The sequence below is a fragment of the Eubalaena glacialis genome, chromosome 2 (assembly GCF_028564815.1).
Source record: "Eubalaena glacialis isolate mEubGla1 chromosome 2, mEubGla1.1.hap2.+ XY, whole genome shotgun sequence".
Classification (NCBI taxonomy): domain Eukaryota; kingdom Metazoa; phylum Chordata; class Mammalia; order Artiodactyla; family Balaenidae; genus Eubalaena; species Eubalaena glacialis.
The window spans coordinates 106471587-106494960 of NC_083717.1; the positions used below are offsets into that span (position 1 = coordinate 106471587).

The window sequence follows — 23374 nt, forward strand, 5'->3', positions numbered from 1 at the left end:
TTAAAGAAACAAACGAGTGCAACAGGGGAACCTTGATAAATCCTGAATCAGGACAAAAAACAAACAAACAAACAAAACCCCAACTATATATATATATGACATTTGGGGGGGAAATGGAAAAAAATTAATATAGACTGTATAATAGACAATACTATTATGGTAATGGTCTTAATGGCCCCATGCAAGAATTCCTTATTCCTAGGGAATGGCTGCTGAAGTATTTAGAGCTGAAGTATCATGATACCTGAAACTTGCATCAAATGGTTAAGGAAAAAAAAGGGTGAGGGGATAGAACAAATGTGGCAAAGTGTTAAAAAGTAGTGAATCTAGGTGAAGGCTATACAGATTTCCACTGTACTTTCTTTGAATTTTTCTGTAGGTTTGAAATATTTTGAAAAAAAATTGGAAGAAAATAAAGCTTACATAATAAAAATGGGGAAAATATGCAATGTTAAGTGGAAAAAATAAGGACATAAAATTGTGTATACCACAATTATAGATATATAAAAATATGAACAAGAGAAATGATCTTTATTCATTTCAACAGTTGTTAAGCTCCTGCCACATGACAGGCTCTGCACTAAGTGATGGGAACACCCGGCTCCCTTTTGGAATCCTGAGTCTATGGTACAATGCTTAACATGCTTAACTGCACGACTTTGGATCTGGCAAACTCCACCCAGGTCTTAGAGGAGGCTTGCCGAGAGGGCCTCACCTCTGTATCCTTGGTTCCTAGCAAGCTGCCTGGTCCCATGAGGTGCTCAACAATGCCTGATTCCAGGAGCACACACTCTGGTGGGGGAGGAAAGTGCATTAACAGATAGTTTAAAACAAGAGTAAGTTCATGGTGCACATAAGGTATTACAGCGTTTTAATTATCATTTAAACTCTACCCTTATGATATCCTCCCCCCTCCTCATGTGACTTTACCTCCTACTCTTCCTCACTATGAACCCACCCCTTCTTTATGGTAGGCTGGTTCCCACCTCAATCCCTTCACTCAACTCATTCTGACCTCCTGGCTTGGAATGATCTTTCACTCCTTTGCTTCATCTGTCCAAATCCTACCCAGCTCAGGTCTACCCCCTCCATGAAGCCTACTATCTTTTGTGTAGACTTGATTGATTCCATTCCTCTGAGCTGTCAGCAGCTTAACTCCATATTTCTTAAACATATGTGGCTTCATTTGACATCTACCATGGTAAGCACTTTACAGTTTTCAAATCCTGTTCCATCATTTCCATCATTTCATATCCATCATTTCCCCTAATCCTCACACAACAGTCATCATGCCCTTTGCAGATATAAGGAAAGTGAGAATCAGTGGCATTGAGTATCTTGCCACTGATCCTCAGAGATCTGGCTAGAGCCCACAATTATTGTTGTCAGACACCTGGTGATTGAGGAGACCCTCCAATATGGATCAACTGGACAATTCTTCTAGAATTTATTATCTCCATGTCCAGCTTTGCTTTGTTAGTCAATTTTTTAAGCTGCACATTTTTACGATGTGCAGTTATTTTCTCTATTATAGCTCATGAAACCAGACACAATATCAGCTATTTCAGTATCTCCTACAGTCTTGCTACTCAAAGTGTGGTGGGAGGGCCAGCTGCATCTGTATCACCTGGAAGCCTGTTGGAACTACACCGGGACCCCATCCCAGCTAGACCTACAGAATCAGAAACTTCAATTTAACAAATTCCCCAGGAGATTCGTGTGCATATCGCAGTTTGGAAAGCACTGTCCTATAACACCAACCAGAATACGCACAAAGCAGAAACTCAACAAATATTTTGAGACCTGGGGCCCTGGGAATCCTAGGGTATTCTCAGTTTTGCCATCACATCTTACTCTACTCCAGCTTTGAGCCCCCTTCCCTGTGGGGCCTCACGTGGCTCTTTGCTCCCTCACAAGACAGATATGAGCCTAAGAGTGAGGGAGACACTGCGGTAGTGCTCAGAGGGATGTTGGTGAGGTGAAGCTGCTACCTTTCCATCAGAGTCAAAAGCAAATGTTGGCGTTGGCCTCAGGGCTACAAGATTCCTGGGGAGAAATTGGTTTTATTTCTAAGACAAAAATGCTTGAGCATCCGAGCCTCTGGAGGATAAGGGGTTTATGATAGACAACACTGGAACTGTTTCTAGACTTGATTTATTGACTTGTCTGTTTCTATTCTGTCACTAAGCTGATTGGCAACGAAACCTGGGACTTGAAGGGATTTCTGTGTATATGCGTGAGCTGCCATCAGGGCCGGGTGGGAGGCGTTTGTGCAAGGGCTGTTTGCCTGTGAGGAGGGCTTGTGTGGAAACCATTCAGGAGAAGTGGGTGCCTCTAGGGAGCTGACTGTCTGTGATATGAGATGTCTACCTGGAGTGGGTTCGAGTATGTGCACAGAGAGCAGTTGGATGGGAGGAGGTAGGTGGGGCTCCCAAGGCAGCACGCCGGAGCCGGTAGTTACAGACACATCTTACAGAACAGCCCCTGTCTCGCCCCCACCCCACACTAGTTTTTCCTCCCAGGATATTATTTCCCAGTTGGGAGGCCTTGGGGAGGGTAAAGGAGGGGCGGAAGGCGCCGGAGGGCCAGGAACCCTGGAGTCCGAAGACTCCCCTCTTGGCGTCTCGCGCGAGGTGGGAGCTGGGTAGGGGGAACAGACGTGCACAGGTGCGTCCCCAGAGGGGCGCGCGTGGCGACACGTGGAGGATTCATCCTCAGTCCATCCTCAGGAGTCGCATTCCCTGCCCTAGGGTCGCCACTTCATTTCTGCGTCTACATAGGCTGGAAGCCCCCGCCCGCTCCTCTCCGCCGGGCTGGGGGAGGTCGCCTCCTTTAGGTAGCGGAACCCCGCCCCTCCCTTGTTACTGACGAGCCCCGCCCCCTCTCGCCGCCCGGCCAAGCCCCGCCCCCTCTCGCCGCCCGACCTAGCTCCGCCCCCTCCCCGCCCCCGCCCCCGCCCCCGCCCCCTGCCCGGCCACCGAGCTCCCCACGTTCAGTCTGGCTGGCCTCATGCTACTGAGCGGAGCTTCTCCTGCCGGCTCCGGCCCGGGGCCGCGGGCGCAGGGGAGTGCGGGGGGCGGCCCGGCTGGATCGCGCCGGGGCCCCGGAGGTGCGGGAACCGGCCCAGGAGGGGGCGGCAGCGGCGGAGTGGCCAAGTGGCTCCGGGAACACCTGGGCTTCCGCGGTGGGGGCGGCGGCGGAGGTGGGGGCAAGCCGGCGCCCCCGGAGCCGGACTACCGCCCCCCCGCACCTTCCCCGGCCGCGCCCCCCGCACCTCCCCCGGACATCTTGGCCGCCTACCGACTGCAGAGGGAGCGCGACTTCGAAGACCCCTACTCCGGGGGGCCGTCCGGCTCCGCTGCTCTAGCCACCCCTGCCGTTCCCGGCCCCACGCCGCCCCCGCGCCACGGCTCGCCACCCCACCGCCTTATTCGGGTCGAGACCCCTGGCCCCCCAGCGCCTCCTCCCGAGGAACGGATCTCTGGACCACCCGCCAGCAGCGACAGGGTGAGTGCCACGCCGGTCGGGGGGTGGCAAGGAGGAGAGGTGGTCGGAGGTCTGGGGCTTTCGAGAGGGACAAAGGTGGCCTGACCGGGGCCGGGCCCCTTGGTGTCACGGTTCCTGGCGGACAAGATCTTAGTCCCTGACCCCGGGGCTCGGAGCCTTCATCCACCTTTGTTCAGATTCTCGACCTTCTAATTTGGGACGTGCGCCCCAAACTCTGCCTCTTTCCCTTATTATAACCCCTGAACGAGTGACCCTCCCCCTCCCAGCTCTGCTCTCCTCATCGCAGACCCCGGAGCCTAATCGGGGAGCCTTTTTTCTAACGGGATTTGAGCCCGCTTCTCCCCAGTTTATGGCCTTTCAATCCTCTGGGAGCAGCAGCTCACTGCCCTTTGATCTCTGACCCCTCCCCCTCAGGGCAGAGCCAGCACAAAGCTCCACTCCTCCTCCTGTTAAAAAAGCCCAAGCATCCTTGGAGGTGCTGAAGCCCCAGGAAGGAGGTGAAGGCTGGGTTTCTCCCTGTGGACACGGCAAGAGTTGGCCTTTGCCTTACCCAGTGGGACTGGAGCCGGGTGGAGTGTTGTTCTCAGGAAGCCAGAACAGGCAGGATGCAGCTCTTCACCAAGGATGCTGACCACTGAGGTCCAGGCAGGCCCACTCCTGCTCCTTCCCTTATCCCCCCAGGTATGCGGACAGTCAGTGCTCAGAACCTGTTGCCCAGAAGGGGCTAAGAAACTGAGCCCACTCTTCCTCTCTTCTTGGTCTCCTGCTCCCCGCGTCCATTCTGAGGGTGGCTAGAGCTTTTTGTGGATCTGCAGGCTTGGGGTAGAGAGGCGGGCTGGGCATTCACTGTTTCCAAGAACATTCACTGTGGCTCAAAGGCCCCTGGTAGAGAAGACACCCCCTGCCCAACCTCAGTGCGGCCTTATCCCTCCCTGACAGCTGAAAGTCATCCCCAGGTCCCTGTAGTCCTAAATTCTAGGACGATGACTCTGTGGGCTGCCCTAGCTCTACTGTCCCTCTTCACTTACCCCTGGGAGCTCGCTCTGGGGCTTACTCCCCTCTCCTCAGCAGAGAACACAGTTTTCTTTGATTGGAGAGCAAAGTTGCTGTCTGAATCTGTTGGCTCCAGGGCTGAGGCTTTCAGCTGAGAGCGCGCCACTGTTCTGCCTGCTTCCTGGGTAAGAGAGATGTGTCAGGGTCAGAGCAGAAGCCTCAGGAATGTGAATTATTTTTCCCCTAGTTCCTGCCATGGGGCATGGCTACCCATCCTGGGCCAGGACTGTTCGCCTGCAGAAGGAGCCTATGGTTTCTTCACATGTCCTTAGGCTCCTCTTCCTAATTTTCCCCGATGGTGGTGGTGGCAGTGAGGCAGAGGGAGCATTAGGCTTTGTTCTTACTATTGATCAGTTAGTCTCCTCCTCCCTGACCACTGCCTGCTGGCATGTGGGCCTGAACTGTCCCTGGCCCTCCTCCTCTCTGTATCGTCTTGGAATGGCATAACAGGCTGCCCACCAAGCCATGGGCTCCTCCAGGACAAGGACCTTATCCTCATATTGTGTCTCCCAAGTGCTTGACACAGTGTTTGGCATAAAGAGGGGTGGTGCACAAATATCAATGAGTCCTGAGTGGTGACTCTCCATTGCTAGGGTGACCTGAGGGTCAGAGACTCCCCTAACTAAAGTTCCCCTTGCACACTTTCCCACAGAGACCCCAAGGAAGGGGCTGTGCCCACACAACCATGCAGAAACCCACAGCCTCTTCTCACCAAGGGCATCCATGCCTCTCCCTGGGTCGTCTCTGTGATCTGTGGGCTGCTCAGAGGTATCTGACTCCTTTGTCAGCTGCAGGGACAGGAATGAAATCCAGCAGGATTTCCTAGGAGCCACACAATCTGTGGTTTAATGGGTGTGTGAGAAAGACCCAGTATGCCATCTGAGCTGGCCCAGGGGCAGGGATGCTGACCTGGGGCCTCCCACCATTCAGAGAGAGCAGCTCCACCTCTTCAGGAGCGGAGTTTAGATCTTCTTAGGAAGAGCCCAGACTAGGTCTGAGCCCCTTAGCCTAAACCCAAGTGTCAGCACCTGCCTGCAGAGCTCACACAGGATTGTGCCTTCTGGATGGTGAGCCGGCCTGGCCCCCGAGGCCCTGCTGAGCTGGTGTTCCTGTCCTGTGTGGCTGCTTTCTCCTTAGTCTCAGTTCCCCCTCCGCTTAGCCCTGCAGGTCCTCTTGGCTTGCTGCTTTTGGGTCTCTTCCTGAGGTGAGATGAGGCTGGGGACCAGGTTTCGCTTTGGGCTGGCTCACTTCTCTCCTTCTGCCTTCCAGCAGCTGGTGCTGGGTGGGTCAGAACCCTCTGAGAGGAGCTGGATCATGAGGTTTGATAAAATGGGTGCAAATGCTTCTGTGATGAGCCAGAGAAATTGAAGGGGAATGAGCCCAGTGGATGTAGGGGCTGGAGAGAATAGGCCTCAGACAGGACCCTGAGAGGCCTGGGGGCTCAGGACCATTAGCCTTCTCCCCGTGCAGGGCTCTGGCTGCTGGCCCACCCTGAGACCCACGGCTGCAGTTGGCAGGGGTGCAAGGGTGGCCATCTGGGCAGGCCTGGCAGGGCAGGTGTGGGAGCAGCAGGAGCTGCGCCCTGCACCAGGCAGGCAGGGCCTTGCCATCTGGCTGCAGGAAGACTCCCTCTTGGTACTGGGCCCTGTCTGGCCATCAGGCTATGCTCTGGCAGAGGGGCTAGAGAGCTGTGCCTTCCCTTGCTTTGCTCCCTTTTCTCAGACCTTCAACAGGAAAAACCTGATCTAATTAGGAAAGGGGGATGGGGATGGGAGAGGGGCCCTGATTGGAGGAAGCTCTGAGTTGCCTCTGACCATCTGCACAGTGTGTCCTTTGCCTCCATCATGCCAAGATACGTGTGTGAGAGAAAGAGACAGAGAATGAGAGAGTGAGAGAGCAAAACAGAGAGAGAGAGGTAATGTGAACAATAAGACAGTCAGGCACCCTGTATGAATTGAAACTACGGTTCTTGTTCTTAGCTCACAGAGGGGCTTCTAGGGTTCATGAACCTCCAGAAATACTGTGCACATATTTGGGGGCATGAGCATTTTTCTGGGAAGAGGCTCACAGCTCTCAGATTCTCACTGGTGTTCACAGGGCCCGAAATATTAAGAACTTTGAAGAATAGATACTGTACCTCATAGATGGTTTTCACATGGACTTGGATCCTCCGGGCCCAAGTTTGGAAACGAGTGAACAGACAGGCGGGAAGAAGAAAGTGAAGGATACATTCCAGGTGTCAGAAGATGAACAAGACTAGGGGCCCTCCCTGGCCAGTGTTCATTGAGTGTTTGAGTATCATTAAGTGACACTGGCCTAGGCGCTGAAAGAGACTCAGCACCTAGAAGACCGAGTCCTTGCCTTTTTTGAGTGTTTCATTGTTTGCTTTAATTTTCTTTCATATGACTTGCGCAGAGTCTAGAGGTCTGATTCGTTTATCTCACACGTGTCCTTGTGTCCCCTGATGGAGGAAAGGAGGAGGGTTCCGGTCAGGGGATCTGAACTTTGTGGCCTGTGCTGTTGTTGGTGCCACTGCCGTTGGTGCTTCGAGGAGGGCTGAGGCCCGCAGGCCTGTCCACTCTATCCACTGCTGCCTCCTCGTGCTGCAGCACTCCCTGCCTCTGGAAGACATCTGCGGCTTGTTGGCTTGGGCAGTGACTCAGTGACACCGCAGCCCTGGTGCTCCACCCTTTGGGAGCCAGGAACAGCCGGGACCCTGTGACCCTGGATGGAGCAGCTGGCTGGGGCCCGGGACTTGGAGGGCTACCTGCAGCCTACTCCCGTTGCCCTGGAGAACCAGTGTGATATGATATGAGAGTGGAGGTGGGGCCCAAACCCTGCATACAGTGAGCCTGTGGGGCTTCCAGAGCCTGGGGCTCAGCCGTGTGGCTTCATAGCACCTCAAGGTGCTTCACTCTTTGGGAACTTGTTTTGTGTCTGTCACTGTGAGCTCTTGGAGGATCCAGGAATTTGTTCTTTGTATTTAATAATATAATCGTGGACATTTACTGAGCCTCCACCTTGTATCTAGTACCATTTGAAGCAGCTGATGTGTATTAGACCAGTTGATCCTTACAACAACCCTATGAGGACAAGTCTGTTATTATTCCAGCATTACGAAAAGGGAGACTGAAGCACAGGAATGTTGAGTCACGCTTGCATGGTTTCACAGCTAGTTAGATAGCTGAGGTTCCCAGCTGGGCAGCCTGACTCCAGACTGGCTGCCAGCACCATGTATGGGACCTTTGCACCTGCTGAGAGGAGGCCTGCAGAGAGAGGAAGTATCCACTGAGCATTTGCTAATGAACCAGGGGAAGGAGGCTCTTAAGGAAGGAATGAGGATTGCATTCTGTGCTGAGTCCGCCATTTCCTGAATGCTGAAGGCCAGCACTTGCCACCCAATCCCAAAGTGGCCTCAGACATACCTTATAAGGGTCTTAAAAGGTTTGGTAGCATCAGTTGCATGTCTGTGATGAATGTTTTACAAGCATGGCATTGCTTTGTTATTAGAAAAGGATAATAACAAATTTGTTTCACATGAAGGAGTTTCCCTGGCAGATTAAAATTGGGAAGGGCATTCTAGTAAGTGGGAACAGAAGGTGCAAAAAGTTCAATCTTGAGGAAGGTAAATATCAATAGTACACCATTTCCCAGACTGACAGACTTTCAGTGGAAAAGGGACTTCATGGTTAAATAGTCTGGAGAAATGCTGAAGTAAACAAAATTAAGTTAGTCTTTTGGTTGCAGGACTTCTCAGAGCCTTTAACATGCTAAGGTGTATTTTAAATCTACAAGTAGAGAGAAGATGCCACATTTCCCAGTTTTTCTGGAAAATCTGTGGCAAGGCACTGAGAGTCAGGAGACCTGGGTCTCTGTCTTTCTTGTCTCTGCTACTGCAAGCTGTGCACCTTGGACAAGCACCTGAACTCTGGGGTCTTAATGCCTGAATAAAAGAGATTATCATCAGGGCAAACATTTATTGAGCACTGACTCCTTGCCAGCCTCTGGGCCAAGGACTTTTGACATTCATTGCCCTCTACCCAGTCCTATGAGGTAGGTGCTAATACCATCCCCATTCTACAGATTAAAAAACCAGAGGCTTCCAGACATTAAACTAAATGTTTATAAATGTAATATATATTATATATTATAACATATATTATAACTTATATATTAACTTATTATACTTGAATATAATAAGTTTATAATGTTTATAAACTAAAGAAATGGAGAAAAGGGACAGTGGTAGACTTCGGGTACTTTGCAGAGCCCAAATCCCGTGACATGTGTCTCCTTTGCTCCCCTGGCCTTAAAAGCCCCACGGGTGGGGTCAGAAACTCGTAACAGGGCCCAGCTGCAGAGTGGAGGGTTCAACCAGATGGTGGGGCTGCCGGCTACCTTAGGAGAGGCCTGGGCAGGAAGGAGAGGCAAGGCCTGACAGCTGCTTTGGGAGGAGCACTGCCCAATGAACAGGCGCAAGACCAGGGTCCTGGAGGCACCCTGCCACCCTCCTGCAGGAGTGGAGGGAGCCAGGGGGCCCTCTGGGCAGAGCTACTTACCTACTAGTTTGGAAATATTTCAGCATTTCAACAGCGTACCAGAGGATTTGCCTAAATATCAGCCCTGGCTTTAGGTGCCTTCCCTGCCAGTTCCTTCCTTCTGCCCTTGAGCCAAAGGCTTTGATCCCTATCAAATCTCGATTCTCCTGACAGGCTGCTCCTACAGCCCCTACTGGTCAGTCAGAGTTAGGATGAATGGGGATCTGAGAGTCTGTTTCACTCCAGAAGATGGAGTCTGGGTAGAAGGAGGCCTTTCGAGCATCCAGTAAATGCGCACTGAGCACCTACTGTGTGCCAGGCCCTGTGATGGATGCCGTATACAACAGTGAGCACGGCAGAGTCAGGTAGAGGGCCCATAAACAGAGTAAATCATGATAGAGCAAAGGTGTCAGAAGCCTACAGGGGCAGCTTCCGCACACTGAGCAGTTTTGCCTCCTCACGTGACCTAGAAGCCACTGGGAAAGCAGGTCTGGTCTCTGACAGGTCCTCTAGGTCCAGGTCGGGTGCCCGTCCTGCCAGCCTTCCCAGCAGGCGTCTCTGCTGCTGCTCCCGATCCCGACCCCGTGGGTGGCTTCTCTGGGCGCCCCAGCCCAGGGCGGAGGCCAGGGCCTCCTGGAGCAGGGTGTGGAGCCAGGAATGGAACAGAGGAGCCATTGAGCTGCCCACAGAGCTGCCACCTGGGTGCCTATGGGCCCTGAGCTGCCAGGAGGGGTCGCAGCTCCTGGCACTGGCCCAGGACTCCAGTGGGAAGGGTGCTGCCTGCGGCTCTGACTGGGCTTGGTAAGGGAAGGCAAGTGGGGCTCTGTGGAGTTGGGGAGGGGGGCCTGGGGCTTGGGCCAGGTGCTTCTGCTTATTGAGCAGCTTCCAGGGACTCATACCCCCTGTTTGACTCCCCAGGCAGATTGATGCTTCCTCCTCTCCTGAATGAACAAGGAAAAGTGCTTCCTTTGTCCATTCTTCCTTCCTGTTTTATATGAACTGATTTAACAAATATTTACTGAGCACTTTTAGGTACTGGGAATTTAGCAGTAAACGCGGTTCCTGCCCTCAGGAAGTTCACAGTCTGCAGGAAAACAGATAATAAAACAAGTATTTACTACACAGTGTGTTGATAGCCCAGCACAGAGGCCCTAACCAGACCTGGAGGGAGAATGGAAGGCTTTCTATCAAAAAATAATCTGATCCAGGTAAAGGGAAAGCCTTTGAGATAAGAAAGAGATCATAGAGCTTTCAGGTAACAAAGTAACCTAGGGTGGGTAGAGAGAACCCAAAGAGCAAAGTGGAATCTTTAAATCCCTTTAACTTTGGACTTGTTCTTTTGGCACCGGAGAGCCATTGCAAGGTTTAAGGATAGCACATTTGTTGATTCAGTTACTGTTAAGTAGCTGCCACATATGAGTGTAAGGCTGGGTGCCAAGCTGGGTGGGTACCCAATGGGCTGGCTCCAGAGCCCCTTGGTCAGGTGGGTGGGACTGTGGGTGCCCGTTGGCCTGGGATGAAGCAGCTCGGGGTAGGAGTGGATTCTTTTTCTGCACTTCCTGAAGGAAGGAGGACTAGAAGAGGGGGGCTGTAAGGGGAAATAGGCAGTGATCTAGCAGAAACATTTTTCTAGTTCCCACTGTAAACCAGGTGCTTACTGGAGCTGGAGAGACAGAAGTGACAAAGAGCCCCAGGCCAGTGGATGCTCTGGTGGAGGTGATGGGATGATCTGAGATGGTGGCCTTCTCAGAAGCAGACAGAGATTCGAGGGAGGTAAAGGAGCTGGGGATCTTGACTGGAACAAGGTGAAACGAGTAGGAGCTGAAGAACTGATGGATGAGATGGTAGGAGCTGTTGGGACACGCTTGAGACCCCTAGAGGGGCCAGTGGGGGTTCAAGGGACATGCAGAAGGGGTCTCTGAGGTGGGAAGTTTTCTTTCTCCATTTCCGCCTTGCTAGGGGTCCCAGATCCTGTGACCCAGGACAGGCGGTCATCCCCACAACCTCCCTGCCCAACTGTCTCCCACAGTCCTGATCTGGACCAGAACCAAAGCCTAGACCGAGACTAGGGGAGAGGCAGGAGTGGCCCCTTCCCCATGCCGCAGGCCCCAGAGCTACCTCTTGTCAACGCCTGGCAACCCGGTGTGCAGTGCTCTCCTGCCCCAAGGTGCAGTTAGCGTGCGGCGGGCTGTGCTCTGTCTCTGCCTCAGCAGGTCCCCCCCAGCCTGTGCCCAGCTTGGAGAAAGGCTTTATTGTCCTCAGCTGCGCCCCGCCCCGGGCACCTTAAGCTCCTCTGCAGGGTATGCGGCTTGCAGCCTGGGATGGGGAGGGGGAGGGCCAAGACCAGGCCTTTCCTGTCCCTGTTCTCCAAGAGCCTGGGGGATTTCAGCAGAGCCCAAACCCTGGCTTTCTCAGGGCTATCCTAAGGTGGTCTCTCTCCCAGGACAGCCAAGATGCCCAGTGGTAGCAGGTTGGCAGCATGACTTTGCACAAAGGGCACAGGTTCCAATCCTGGTTTCTCCACTTATGTGGAATGGACTTGGGCATGTTGTTCCCTACCTGCCCTGAGCCTCCATTTCCTTAAAATGGGGATAATAATTCCCACATGACATTGTGAAGGATGTTGTGAGGATAAACCAGCGAACTGTGGCATAAAGTCAGTACCTTCCTTGATGGTCAGCAAATACTTATTTGTTTAGCATCTGGGAATGCAATGGTAGGCATGGACCAAGCTAATCCCCCAGTTGCCTACTGTTCCCTGCTTATTCTTTGAACTCCAGCACCTTTATAACCAGGTCTCTGAATTAATTCCCTCTGTTAGGCCACTTGGTATAGGCTCTGGTCCTGCCTGGACCCTGACTGAGGCAGGCCTTAAAGCCCAGAGCCTCATCCTGCCCATTTAGCCTAGGGAATGGGCCAGGGCACAAAATTAACAGAAAAGAAAGATGTACCATTCTGTTGGCAGCCTAGTGGGGACCCCTGCAAAGGAAGAGCCAGAGCTTCTCCCCATCCAAGCTCCTGGGCAGCCTGCCCAGGACTTTTGCTCCCATGGACAGAGCATCCTGGGGAGAAGCAGAGCTGTCTCTCAGACGTCTGAAGCTTGCTCCCCTCACTCTCTTCCCAAAGTTAGCAATTCTAGAAGACTATGCGGATCCATTTGATGTTCAGGAGACTGATGAAGGCCCAATAGGAGCTTCAGGAGCCCCAGAGAAGGTCCCCGAAAATGACGGTTACATGGAGCCCTATGAGGCCCAAAAGATGATGGCTGGTGAGTGATGGAGTTAGAGGTGGGGGTGGGGTGGGGGGTTGCTCCCTGAGGCCTGAGTATCTGCAGAACAGGCTCTGGGACCCACAAGTCTAAGGACTGATTCCTTGGTCCCTAGAAAATATGGAGAAAGCCTTTGCTGGGTCTTTGGGGAGGGTGGCCATTGCCTTCAAGATAGTCATTTTGGAGAAGAAGCTGGGACTTGTGGTGCCTGAGACGTGAGGTGCTAGAGAAGGCCATACAACCACAGGTCAGACAATAGAAGCATTTGGGATAGTCACGAATGACAAGCTAGTGGTGTGGGCTGGGGGTCATTGATCCCAAGAAGAGAATCACTAGCTTTAGGGAAGGTGATGGGTCTGAAATGATGGGACATGAAGCGCACATCTATGGCAATTGGAAACACATGACTAGAAATGCAGATGCAATGCACATGAGATTGGGCAAGTAGTTCAAGGAGTGAGGGCAGGGAGAAGTGAATGAGATCTGGCCCTGGGGAACAGAGGTCAAGAAAGCATCCAGGGAAAGGGAACAATGTGGGTGATCAGAGAGGAGGACAGGGGTGAATCAGTGTAAGCCAAGGCCCCAGGGAAGGATGAGAGGAAGGTTTGTTCAGGGGCAAATAATCTTAGTGCTGGGCATACAGGAGAGCTAAAATGAGAGAGGCCAAGAGGGGTAGTGAAGGTCTTGAAGGCTCAAATGAGGCATTTGGACTTGCTCCAAAAATGGGAGGGGAGCCATTATGGATTCTTGAGCAAGAAAGGAACAGGATGAATATGGCATTTTTAGAGGATTACTGAGGCTTTGGTGTACAGAGCACACTAGAAGAACTGGGCATCAGAAAGATGAGTTAGGGGGCTTCCCTGGTGGCGCAGTGGTTAAGAATCCGCCTGCCAATTCAGGGGACACAGGTTCGAGCCCTGGTCTGGGAAGATCCCACAAGCCACGGAGCAACTAAGCCCACGCACCACAACTACTGAGCCTGCGCTCTAGAGCCCGTGAGCCACAACTACTGAAGCCCATGCACCTAGAGCCTGTGCTCTGCAACAAGAGAAGCGACTGCAATGAGAAGCCCGCACACTGCAACGAAGAGTAGCCACCACTCGCCACAACTAGAGAAAGCCTGCGTGCAGCAACAAAGACCCAACTCAGCCAATAAATAAGTTAATTAATTAATTAAAAAATAAGAAAGATGAGTTAGTAGGCTATCGTGGGAATTGTTGAGGCTTTAAGGGACCAATAATTAACACCCCTTTCTTCCCCTCTGAGCTTGGAAATAACTGAGGAATAGGATTAAGGAAACAGATGCCAACTTTATTACTGATAAAGTTGATTGGAGAATATTACTTAGCTATGTCACCAGAATGACATAGCTACGAATACTTCGCCACAGAATTAAACTTGCCTACTCAGGCTTGGGCAACTCAGGACAGCTATAGCTATAGGCCTCTGCACGGGGGCAGGAGGAGAAAGAACCAGAATGTTCTCTCTCTGCAAGTAGGCAGATCTGGGAAAGAAAGGAAGCTTCCTTTGGCCAATCGGATAAGCTGTTCTCCCTCCCTGGGAGAGGTGGGTGAGGGAGCAGAGAGCAGTAGGGAGTGTTATTCCATGGAGCCCCTGAAACATGAGCCTGTAGATTGGAGGTTCACCCTAGCAGTAATCTAGACGTGGAGAGTTGAGGGGGAGAGTCATCAGGGATTGGCACTGAACACATGGGATTCAGAGAATGAAGGAGGGCCAGGACCAAGGAGAGCAGTGTAGTAGACAGAAATGGAGAAAGTGAGAGGGCGGCTACTGTACTTAGATCAGAAGGGTGTAGACCCCCAGGAGGTCCATGAGTGCCGTGGAATTGTATGTGAAAATTCGCACATTTTTCTGGGGAGTAGCTCCATAGCTTTTATCAGATTTTCACTGGGTCAGTGATCCCCAAAAGAGGATCACAGAACAGACTGGAAGAATTTTTGGGGAAAGCAGTGAGTTTGAAACATCAAAGTGAAACATTTTTATGGCAGTTGGAAACATATAAATGCAAAGGGTGCCATGCGACTGGAGAGTGAGGGCAGGGAGAAATGAATAAGATTTGGCCCTGGCGGACAGAGACCAAGAGAGGATCCAGGGAAAGAGACCAAACGGGGGTGATGGAAGAGGAGGACAGTCCATGAAAATGACTTGTCCAAAGGGGATTTTCAAGGAGGGGGTGGTCAGCAGTACCTGAGCAACAAAGAAGGATTTTCTGATTGCGAAATGACATAACTTGGGACACAAGGAAATAAATGGATCTGAGTAGCAAGGAGATGGACCCTGCCTCAGTTTCCTAAATGTGTAAGCCTCAGCTCCCCAGCCCTTGTTGGCCATCGCAGGATCTTTTTTCTGTCTTTCACTCTGGTGCTTCTCTGCCTCTGCCTCTGTTGGGTCCCATGCTTTTGGAACCCTAGAGGTGTTCTGAGGGCGAGGGACCCCAGATGTGTGGCCACTGGGCTCCCCCCAGAGCCAGCAGCATCTCCTCTGAAGGCTTGTAGCTGGGGAGTGCTGCCGGGGGCGCTGAGCCAGGCAGCCAGGACTGCTCACACCTCCCCTCCTGCCTTGCCCTGGCAGAGATCCGGGGCTCCAAGGAGACAGCAGCTCAGCCCCTGCCTCTGTATGACACGCCCTATGAACCAGAGGAGGAGGAGGGGGCCACCACGGAAGGTGAGGGGGCCCCCTGGCCCCGGGAGTCCCGCCTGCCAGAGGATGATGAGAGGCCCCCTGAGGAGTATGACCAGCCCTGGGAGTGGAAGAAGGAGCGGATTTCCAAAGCCTTTGCAGGTGAGTCCTGGGTGGAGAGGGCAGGTCTGCTGGGGCCTCTGAGCAGCTTTCCAGGCTCAGGGGAATGGGAGGAGTGGACTTGGGGTGGGGGTGGGCAGGAGCTGGGCTCAAGGGAAGTGCAGTTGAGTTGCACCATGGAGAGTGGTGAGTTGGGCGGTGTGGACACAGAACTGTGTGCAGGGTCGGGGATGACTCCCTGCATCACCACCTCTCAGAGGCCAAGAGGCTTGGGCCACTTCCATCTTTTGGGAGGCGGGGTATACTTAAAAATAAAGAAATTCCAAACAAAATGATAAAACTTGTGGCATATGTTAAATACTTACACGTAACAAAGGAAAGCATTTAACACTCCAGACAGTGAAAACCCACTGTGTGTATAGCCTAGCCCCAAGGGTATTTCTCAGGAGCAGGAACCAGTGGGGAGAGGGAGAAATCATCAGGTTTCTCCTGTACCAAGCACCCCAGTGTCTATCCCAGGCCTGGAGTCCAACATAGAGAGGGCCTGAGTGGGTGATACAAGAGCCTGGTACAAGAGCCTTGTTCAGTGAGAACATAAAGGACTTCAGTGCCGTTAGACCTCATTCCTACTCCCATGTCCTCCTCAGCCTTCCTTGGGCAAGGAGCTCATCCTGGAGCTGGAACCAGCTCTCCGCTCTGTCCTCCCCACCCCGGCAGCCAGATTGGGAAACCACAGGTTCCTAATTTGTTTCCCGTAAAGCGTGCACCGTTGAGGATGGGCCGTTTATCTCCAGAAGTCTCCTTGGAGAATCAATACTGTTTGAATTGCTTAATGGGAAAATCTATGCTCCTCATTAGGAAACCTCATTAGCAGTCCTGCAGCCGCCAGTGGCATGGCTCTCCTAATTGTCAAGGCTCAGGATTGAGGGTGTGGTGGGTAAATTTCAATAAAACATCTGCTCCCTCTTCTGAGTTTTCCTGACAGCCTGATGCTGGGCTGTCTCAGTCTCGCTGCCCATGAGTTCCCAGGCTGCAGGCGAAAGGGGGAAGGGAGGCAAGGTGGGGCGTGCCAGGATGCTGTGTGGGTGTCCAGGTACGGTGCTGGGGAGTTTGGGCAGCTCCTGGTCCTGCTTTTCCTCCCTGCCTGGGCCCTTTGGGCCCTGGAGGCTTGTGAGAGGTCAAATAAAGGGGACCTGTGGGGCTGGCAGAGCAAGACCCTGTGTCCGGCTGTTTGCTCCTGGAGCCTCCCACCCACCGTGGTGCGGTCAGTGTGGCTTCACCCAGTCCTCTGAGAGTCCTGTTCTTCCCTCAGAAGCCGCCCCTGCCTCTGCTCTGACCCTCCTCCTTTCTAGGCTGTCCTGTGTCCTGGCTCTGGGTTTTGGTGTCTCAATCTCTGCCTCTCTCTGTCTCTGTCTCTGTCCCTGTCTGTCTCTCTTCTCCCTGCTGCTACTGGCTCCAGTTGACATTAAGGTCATCAAAGACCTACCTTGGCCTCCGCCGGTGGGACAGCTGGACAGCAGCCCCTCCCTTCCCGACGGGGACAGGGACATCTCCGGTCCAGCCTCACCCCTCCCTGAGTCCAGCCTGGAGGACAGCAGCGGTGGGTCCTTTGGGGGCTTCTGGCCAGGGTGATGTGTCCTCTCAGCCCTCAGGCCCTGTGGATTGGGTTGGAGGAGCAGAGAGGTGGGGCAGAGTCCAGAGAACCCAGGAGGAATCCCTCTTGCCCTGGAGGAAGATGGAAGGGACAAAGTACGCGTTCCTCCCTCCCCTAAAGGTGTGGGGAAGGTATCTCCTGAGGGAGGCCCCTTCCAAATATCCTTCCCCGCCCCGTGCCAGAAAAATCCATTATTCTAAATTCAGTCTATTGGGCAGAGCTCTGCCTGACCAGATCCTTCAGCAGTGCAAATAACGCCTGAGGCAGGGGCGATGCTAGCACAGGAAGTATCTAACTCCTTAAAGGAAAGATTTGATCTTTGTATCTCCTGACTGGAAAGACAACAAGGGGCTTGAAAGGGGCTTGAAAGTGCTACACGGAGAGAAAAAGAGCCCAAATGGGGTGAAAGAAGACACTGAAAACTTCATCTACTTGCAGTTTTACCCAGAATGGGCAGCCAGGGATGTGCTTGCATCTGTGCATACGCACACAGGCATGAGCACCTGTTTGTACATTGGTGCGTGGGTGTGAGTGGGTATTTTGTAAATACAGGCTGAAGGAGGGTCTCTGTCATCTGTGCATGTGTGCTTGTGCCCGTTTGGCCCACTGGCTTCAGCCCTCCCTGGGCAGGCTCAGCGGTCATGCCTGTCCCAGTCTGGGAGGCCGGAGCTGCCTCTGCTGGGCTTCTGTGGGTGGGGGAGGGGAGCCCGTGGGCTGCGACCTTGGGGGCGGTGGAGGGGCGGGCTGGCTGGCGGCTTTGGGCAGGATTAGCCTGTCAGGATGGCACCAAGGGGAGTCAGATAATTGTTCTCAGATCGATAAGTCATTTCTACAGAACGGCTTGGCAGGGTGATTTGGAGAACGGTAATGAACTCTGAGGAGGAGAAAGAAACAATATTATCAGCACTGAAGCCACCCTGAGGGGGATGGAATAAGGGAAGGCAGTCAGCTCCTCCAGAGGGAGGAGCTTAAGTGGTTTCTCCTGTTGCTGTCTCCCCTCTCCTGCCACGGTGTGGGGACTGGGAGGCCCTGTGGCACAGGAGAGCTGAGCCCCGCCCCCGCCCCACCCAGGGATGGACCTAGGACACTGTCCCTAGAGCTGGTCAGGCTCATGAGCATGCCCCACCCTTCCAGAACATTCCTTTGCCCCCTTTTGGCTGGAAATGGGGATGGGGCACTGGATAGTCTATAGGGCTCTATCTCTAGGGTCCTCAGAGTCTATGACTGGTATGTCCCCCACAGCCCAGTTTGAAGGATCTGAGAAGAGCTGCCTGTCACCTGGCCGGGAGGAGAAGGGGCGGCTCCCTCCCCGACTCTCTGCAGGGAACCCCAAGTCAGCCAAGTCCCTAAGCGTGGAGCCCAGCAGCCCCCTGGGGGAGTGGACAGACCCAGCACTGCCTCTGGAAAACCAGGTGTGAGTGTCTGTGTCCAGCTGGGGACTCTCCCCTCCCTTCCCCTCCTGGCACCGGCTTGCCTGCAGGGGACACCCAGAATGGGTGGGCCTGGACAGCGAGGGACCCAGCAGAGATGCCCCCCTTCCTCTCTCTTGTCCTCAGCTGGTACCACGGGGCCATCAGTCGAACAGATGCCGAGAACCTGCTCCGGCTGTGCAAAGAGGCCAGCTACCTGGTGCGCAACAGTGAGACCAGCAAGAACGACTTCTCCCTGTCCCTCAAGTGAGTGGGGCCTGCTGGCTGGTGGCTTTAGGCAGAGTGAGCCTGTCAGGATGACTCCAAGGGGAATCGGTGGGAGGATAACCAGCAGGGCAGGAGGAGTCTCCAGTATCTCTCCCATGCCCAGCCAGGCTGGGGAGAACTTCATCCCCTGTGAACGTGTGCCGACTCTGTGCCAAGCCCTGGGCATCTGGAGAGGTCTGAGGCTCAGCCCCTGCTCCCAAGGAGTGCAGAGTCCATTGGGGGAAGCAGTCAAGCTATAGAGTCCAGCTTAGAAGGGTTCTGTCACTTTCTAGCTCTGTGGCCTGGGGCCCCCTTAACCTCTCTGGGCCTCAGTTTCCTTATCAAATGGGGGAATAATCATATCTGACTTATAGGGAAGGATTAAATGAAATAAGCACTTAGCATAGTGCTAAGTGCTTAATGAATTATCACTATCATCATTATTAATGGAAGCCCAAGATGTTCTACAAGTACAGGCGAGGAGATAGGAACTTTGCCTGTGGGACTCAACAGGGTGAGATGGAGGCTGGGTGCTGGGAGGAGGATGGAGCAGTGGACACAAAGCTGTTCTTGTTCACCCTGCAGAAAAGGGCAGAAGGTCTGGGTGCTAGTGGCTGACAACTGAGCTTTAAAGGGTCCTGGAAGAGGCAGGGGAGGCAGGGCTCCTCCTCCTCCTCCTTAGCCTTCCACTCTGGGCACAGATATACAGAGACCAGCATCAGCCTCCCAGGTTCTACTGGCAGGATGGCTAGTCCTCTCCTTGGTACCTAGGAGTTCTGCCTAGTAGAACCTGCACCCCACATAGCAGCCTGTCAGAGTGCTGTGTCCATTCACATCCCCCATCATTACTGGGGCATCTGTACCACTTCCTACCACATTTTCTAGGGGGCATTAGAGTACAGGTATACCCCCACTTCAGACCTATCCAATATATGGAAATTTGGGAGTATTAAACAGATACACTGGAGGATAATTATTCAACTTCACTAAAAGATAATGGGAAAAATACCAGACTATAGTCAGATAACCTGAATTTCATTCTTGGTTTTAATAAAACTAGCTGTGTGACCTTAGGCAAATCACTTAACCTCTCTGGACCTCAGTTTCTACCTTTGCAAAATATGTCAATGGATACCTGTTAGGTTTCTTCCACCTCTTATGCTGGGGGAGTCTGCAAATTATAACGTCAAAGGAGCATTTAGGAAAAATTCATTTGTCAAAAATTTGATCTACATAACTTCAGAATGTGTATTGCTTTAAAAAATTATAGTTAAGATTCATAGAGCATCTACTATGTGCCAAGCAGCATACATACCATCTCCAAACCAGCTACCGTCCTGCAAGATCAATCTCTTTTTTATAGAAAGAAAATCAATTCAAAGAGGTATGTGGCTTGCTCAAGGCCACCAGCTAATAAAGTGCCCAGAGCAGGATCTGAACCCAGCTCAGGCTGACTCCAAGAACCACACTGTTCCATTACACAGTTCCACCCCCCATCAAGTCTGGTATGGTCCAAGGCAAGAGGAGACATGGGGTCTGGCTCCGAGCAGAGCAGAGCCTGGGCCCTGCCTTATCCTGAGGAGTGAAAGGGGGAGGCCAGCCTGGACACCGCTCCAGCCCAAGCTGATCAGGCCCTGCCAGCATCTGTCTGCCAGAGCCTCGTTTACATATAAATGGCTTCTCTGAAATACAATTATGGTTTCTCTTCTCTCTGTAATGGAAAGGCTTTCACTGGTAATTAAACAGCTTCCTCCAAAAGCCATGCCAGCCCTAGCCCTGCGGCCCAGCTAGTACCACCTCAGTTCCCTGAGGGGCAGGCAAGGGCTCTGCTGTGTCTTAATGGACCCTTGGGACTTCGTCCCAGGAGGTCAGTTATCCAGGTGTGGAGGCTGAGTGCTCAGCTGCCAACTCAGTTCTCTGGCCACTTGTTGCCCTTCTTGGCCAGATCTGTCCCTGAAGGAGAAGATACAATGTACAGTTTTCAGGAGAGGGAATTCTGTCAAGTGGACTGTGGGGAGGGGGCTGTCCCCAAACTGAGAGCACAGGGCCTACCCTGATGCCCATAGCCTTGGGCCTGGGTTTTGGCATAGGGCAGGCTGGGGAGGGCGACCACTCACTGCCTCCCCTCTCTGCTGCCCCAGGGGCTGTACGTGTTCCTCAGGCCCTTTGCTCTTTTCCCCAGGGCCTGTGTGGTCACTGCCAACTTCAGCCGTTATCTCAGCCCTGCAGATGAAGGATGGTCCCACACCCTGACACACACACCCAGGCTTTAGGGAACTGTACCCTGGGGGGGGGGGGGAGGGAAGGATGGTGTTAAGGGCCTGTTTTTTTCCTCCCATCCCTTTCCTCTTCAGTCTCCCCACTCTCTGTGCTTTCTCACTTGTGGCCCTAGTGAAATGGGATCAGTCAGAGCCCTCTTTGTACACAGACAGGGGAAGCAAGTGAGGGGGTTTGCCAGCCTCACCTCTCAAGGGTGGCAAACCTCACGAGGAGGCAGCCCCCTCCCCAGTCCTGCCTCCCACACCAGCTTCTGAGCCTGGCCCTTGTCCCCAAGTAGGCTCTGACCAGCAGAAACAAGTACTCGGGCTTCAGGGCTCTCCCAAGCATGGTTTCCCCGTTGCCTGTTTGGAGTTTCAGACCTGGGGCCTGGCCGACCAGGCCTGTGGTCGTTTGAACAGACGTTCTTGCTGGGAGCTGGCCAGAGCTCTGAGCAGCAGGGTCCTTGTCTTGTGGGCAGGGCTGGGCACTGATGCTGATTTCCTGGATTGTGGTGGGGAGATGGGAGAGGCAGTGGAGCATGTCCTCTCTGAGGGAGGGGATGGAGCTGCAGCCTCACAGATGATGTCATCCCAGGCAGAAGAGCTGGATAGATGAGCTGGGGGATTGGCCCAAGGCCCAGTTAGCAGGAGGGTGAAGGGATGTCCCCAGGACAAGGCAACTGTGTATTCCCAGATTTGGGGGTGATGTCCAGCTCACTCCCTCCCCTAGTCTCTGCAAGAGAGCCCCAACCAAGATTCGCTTGGTTGTCGCACGTGCCCACCCACTGTCCTGCCAAGGGTGTCTGTGTGTTCACGAGGCACCAGGAGCCCCCCCCCACACAGATGTCCTCCCCCACAGCTCAAGGAGGGGGAGGGTAAACTGGCCCTGGTCGCATAGCCTGGGGGGGTGAATTGGCTGAGGCAGGAGCGACTGGATCCCAGGGTTGGGGGGTGGTGCTGATAGCTTGTTTCCACCTGCACACACCCTGTACACTCACCACCCACACATTCTTGGCACACCCAGTGCCCTCACCACAAAGCCAGTACCTACTGCTGCCTACTTACAAAATCCCCTACATCCCCTCCCTGCTTCCTGGACTGACCTCCACCTTCCCTAATTGCCTCCACTCTCAGCTGGCTTGGAACAACCATGTTTGCAGCGGGTGGTGGGGTGGTAACCACGGCCGGAGAGGGCCCCACTCACCAGGGTCTCCCCTCCTCTTCCCAGGAGCAGTCAGGGCTTCATGCACATGAAGCTGTCCCGGACCAAGGAACACAAGTATGTGCTGGGCCAGAACAGCCCGCCCTTCAGCAGCGTCCCTGAAATCGTGCACCACTACGCCAGCCGCAAGCTGCCCATTAAGGGGGCCGAGCACATGTCCCTGCTCTACCCCGTGGCCATCCGGACTCTGTAGGTGTGAGGCCCGGGCACTGTGACAGATGTGGACCCAGCCCTGTGCTCATCCCCTGGCTGAGGGCTGTGGCCCTTCCTGGGCCACATGATCTCTCAAACCTTTCTTGCCCTCTCCCTGGAATCGAGTGAAAGCTGGAGATTCCTTAATTTATTCTAAAGGGAAGGACTACTGGAGCCTTGGAGTAAGAGGTGGTCTGGTGCTGAGGATAGAGGACTCCCTGGGGAGAAAGGATAGCCCCTGGAGGAAGGGATTTCAGAATCGCTGATCTCCTGAGGAGTTTAAGATAGCTCCAGCCCCTTTCTTCCCCTAGGGCAGAGGTGGCCCAGGGGTGGAGGGATGGATTGGGAATGGAGCTGGACGCGGGCCCTCGGGGCGCTCTAACCATCTCTCCGCCTCCGCAAACCACCGGTGGGCTCCGCCCGGAGTCTGGTGCGGGGCTTCGGGAAGACAGACCCCTGGGATGGAGACGGCATTGGGGGTGGGGAAGGAGGGGAAGGGCTCGGCCGGAGGGAACTTGTGCAGGCCCGGGGCCGCCCCGGCTCCGGGCCAGAGGCAATAAATAAACCCAGTCCTGCCAGGCACAGCCGCTTCCGCGCCTCCAGCGCCGCCGCTCCCTCCCTCCCCCCCACCCCCACCCCCACCCCCACCCCCACCCCCACCCCCACCCCCACCCCCACCCCGCCGGCTGAAGGGGGAGGGAGTTGAGCTAGCACAGATTCTGTTTATAAATCAGCTCTGGAGCGGACACAGGCGGCTGTGAAAAGCACTTTCGAAGCATGAAGTTCCTTCCTTTGACGAGATGTCAAAACATCCCCCCTCGCCCCCGCCCCGGCTGGGGGCACCAGAGCCGGCCTGCCAGGCGGCGCCCCCTCCCCGCCGCCCCGACGAGCGCGGCTCCCCGAGAGCGCATCTAATTTCCTGCCAACAGCCATTTGTCTGGGAGGAGGGGAGCCACGGAGAGACAAAGAGGCAGCGCGCCAGGCGGGAGGGAGCGGGAGGGAGCGGGGCGCCCCTGCCACGCGGAAGCCGCGCGCCGGCGGAGGTGGGAAAGCTGGCGCGGCCGACTGCGTTTCCTTTCCAGAGGAAGCGGGGGCCTGCCGCGCCTCCCGCGGGCCCGGGCCGATGGGTCCGGCCCCGAGACCTGCAGCCGGCCAGCCCGGGCCCGGATCTCCCTCGTGGCTGTGGCGCCTGGCGGGGCCGTCCGCGCGCGCCCCCTGCTGGCCGCGCCTCTACCCGAGGGGCCAC

General features: G+C 54.1%; 1 protein-coding gene across 4 annotated transcripts; it reads left to right on the plus strand.

Moving 5' to 3' along the window:
- The first annotated feature begins 3009 nt into the window (after positions 1–3009).
- SHF (Src homology 2 domain containing F) lies at positions 3010–22701 on the plus strand. 4 transcript variants are annotated; one of them, XM_061182190.1, is made up of 7 exons: positions 3010–3507; positions 12225–12366; positions 14959–15168; positions 16586–16726; positions 18023–18194; positions 18337–18456; positions 21943–22701. In XM_061182190.1, the coding sequence occupies exons 1-7, from the start codon at positions 3010–3012 to the stop codon at positions 22127–22129; spliced, it is 1470 nt and encodes a 489-aa protein (XP_061038173.1). In that variant the 3' UTR covers positions 22130–22701. The 4 variants fall into 4 exon arrangements, with proteins under 4 accessions (XP_061038173.1, XP_061038169.1, XP_061038171.1 ...); XM_061182186.1 differs by lacking the exon at positions 16586–16726; XM_061182188.1 differs by lacking the exons at positions 16586–16726; positions 18023–18194 and having other exon boundaries at positions 21943–22066.
- Positions 22702–23374: the final 673 nt, after the last annotated feature.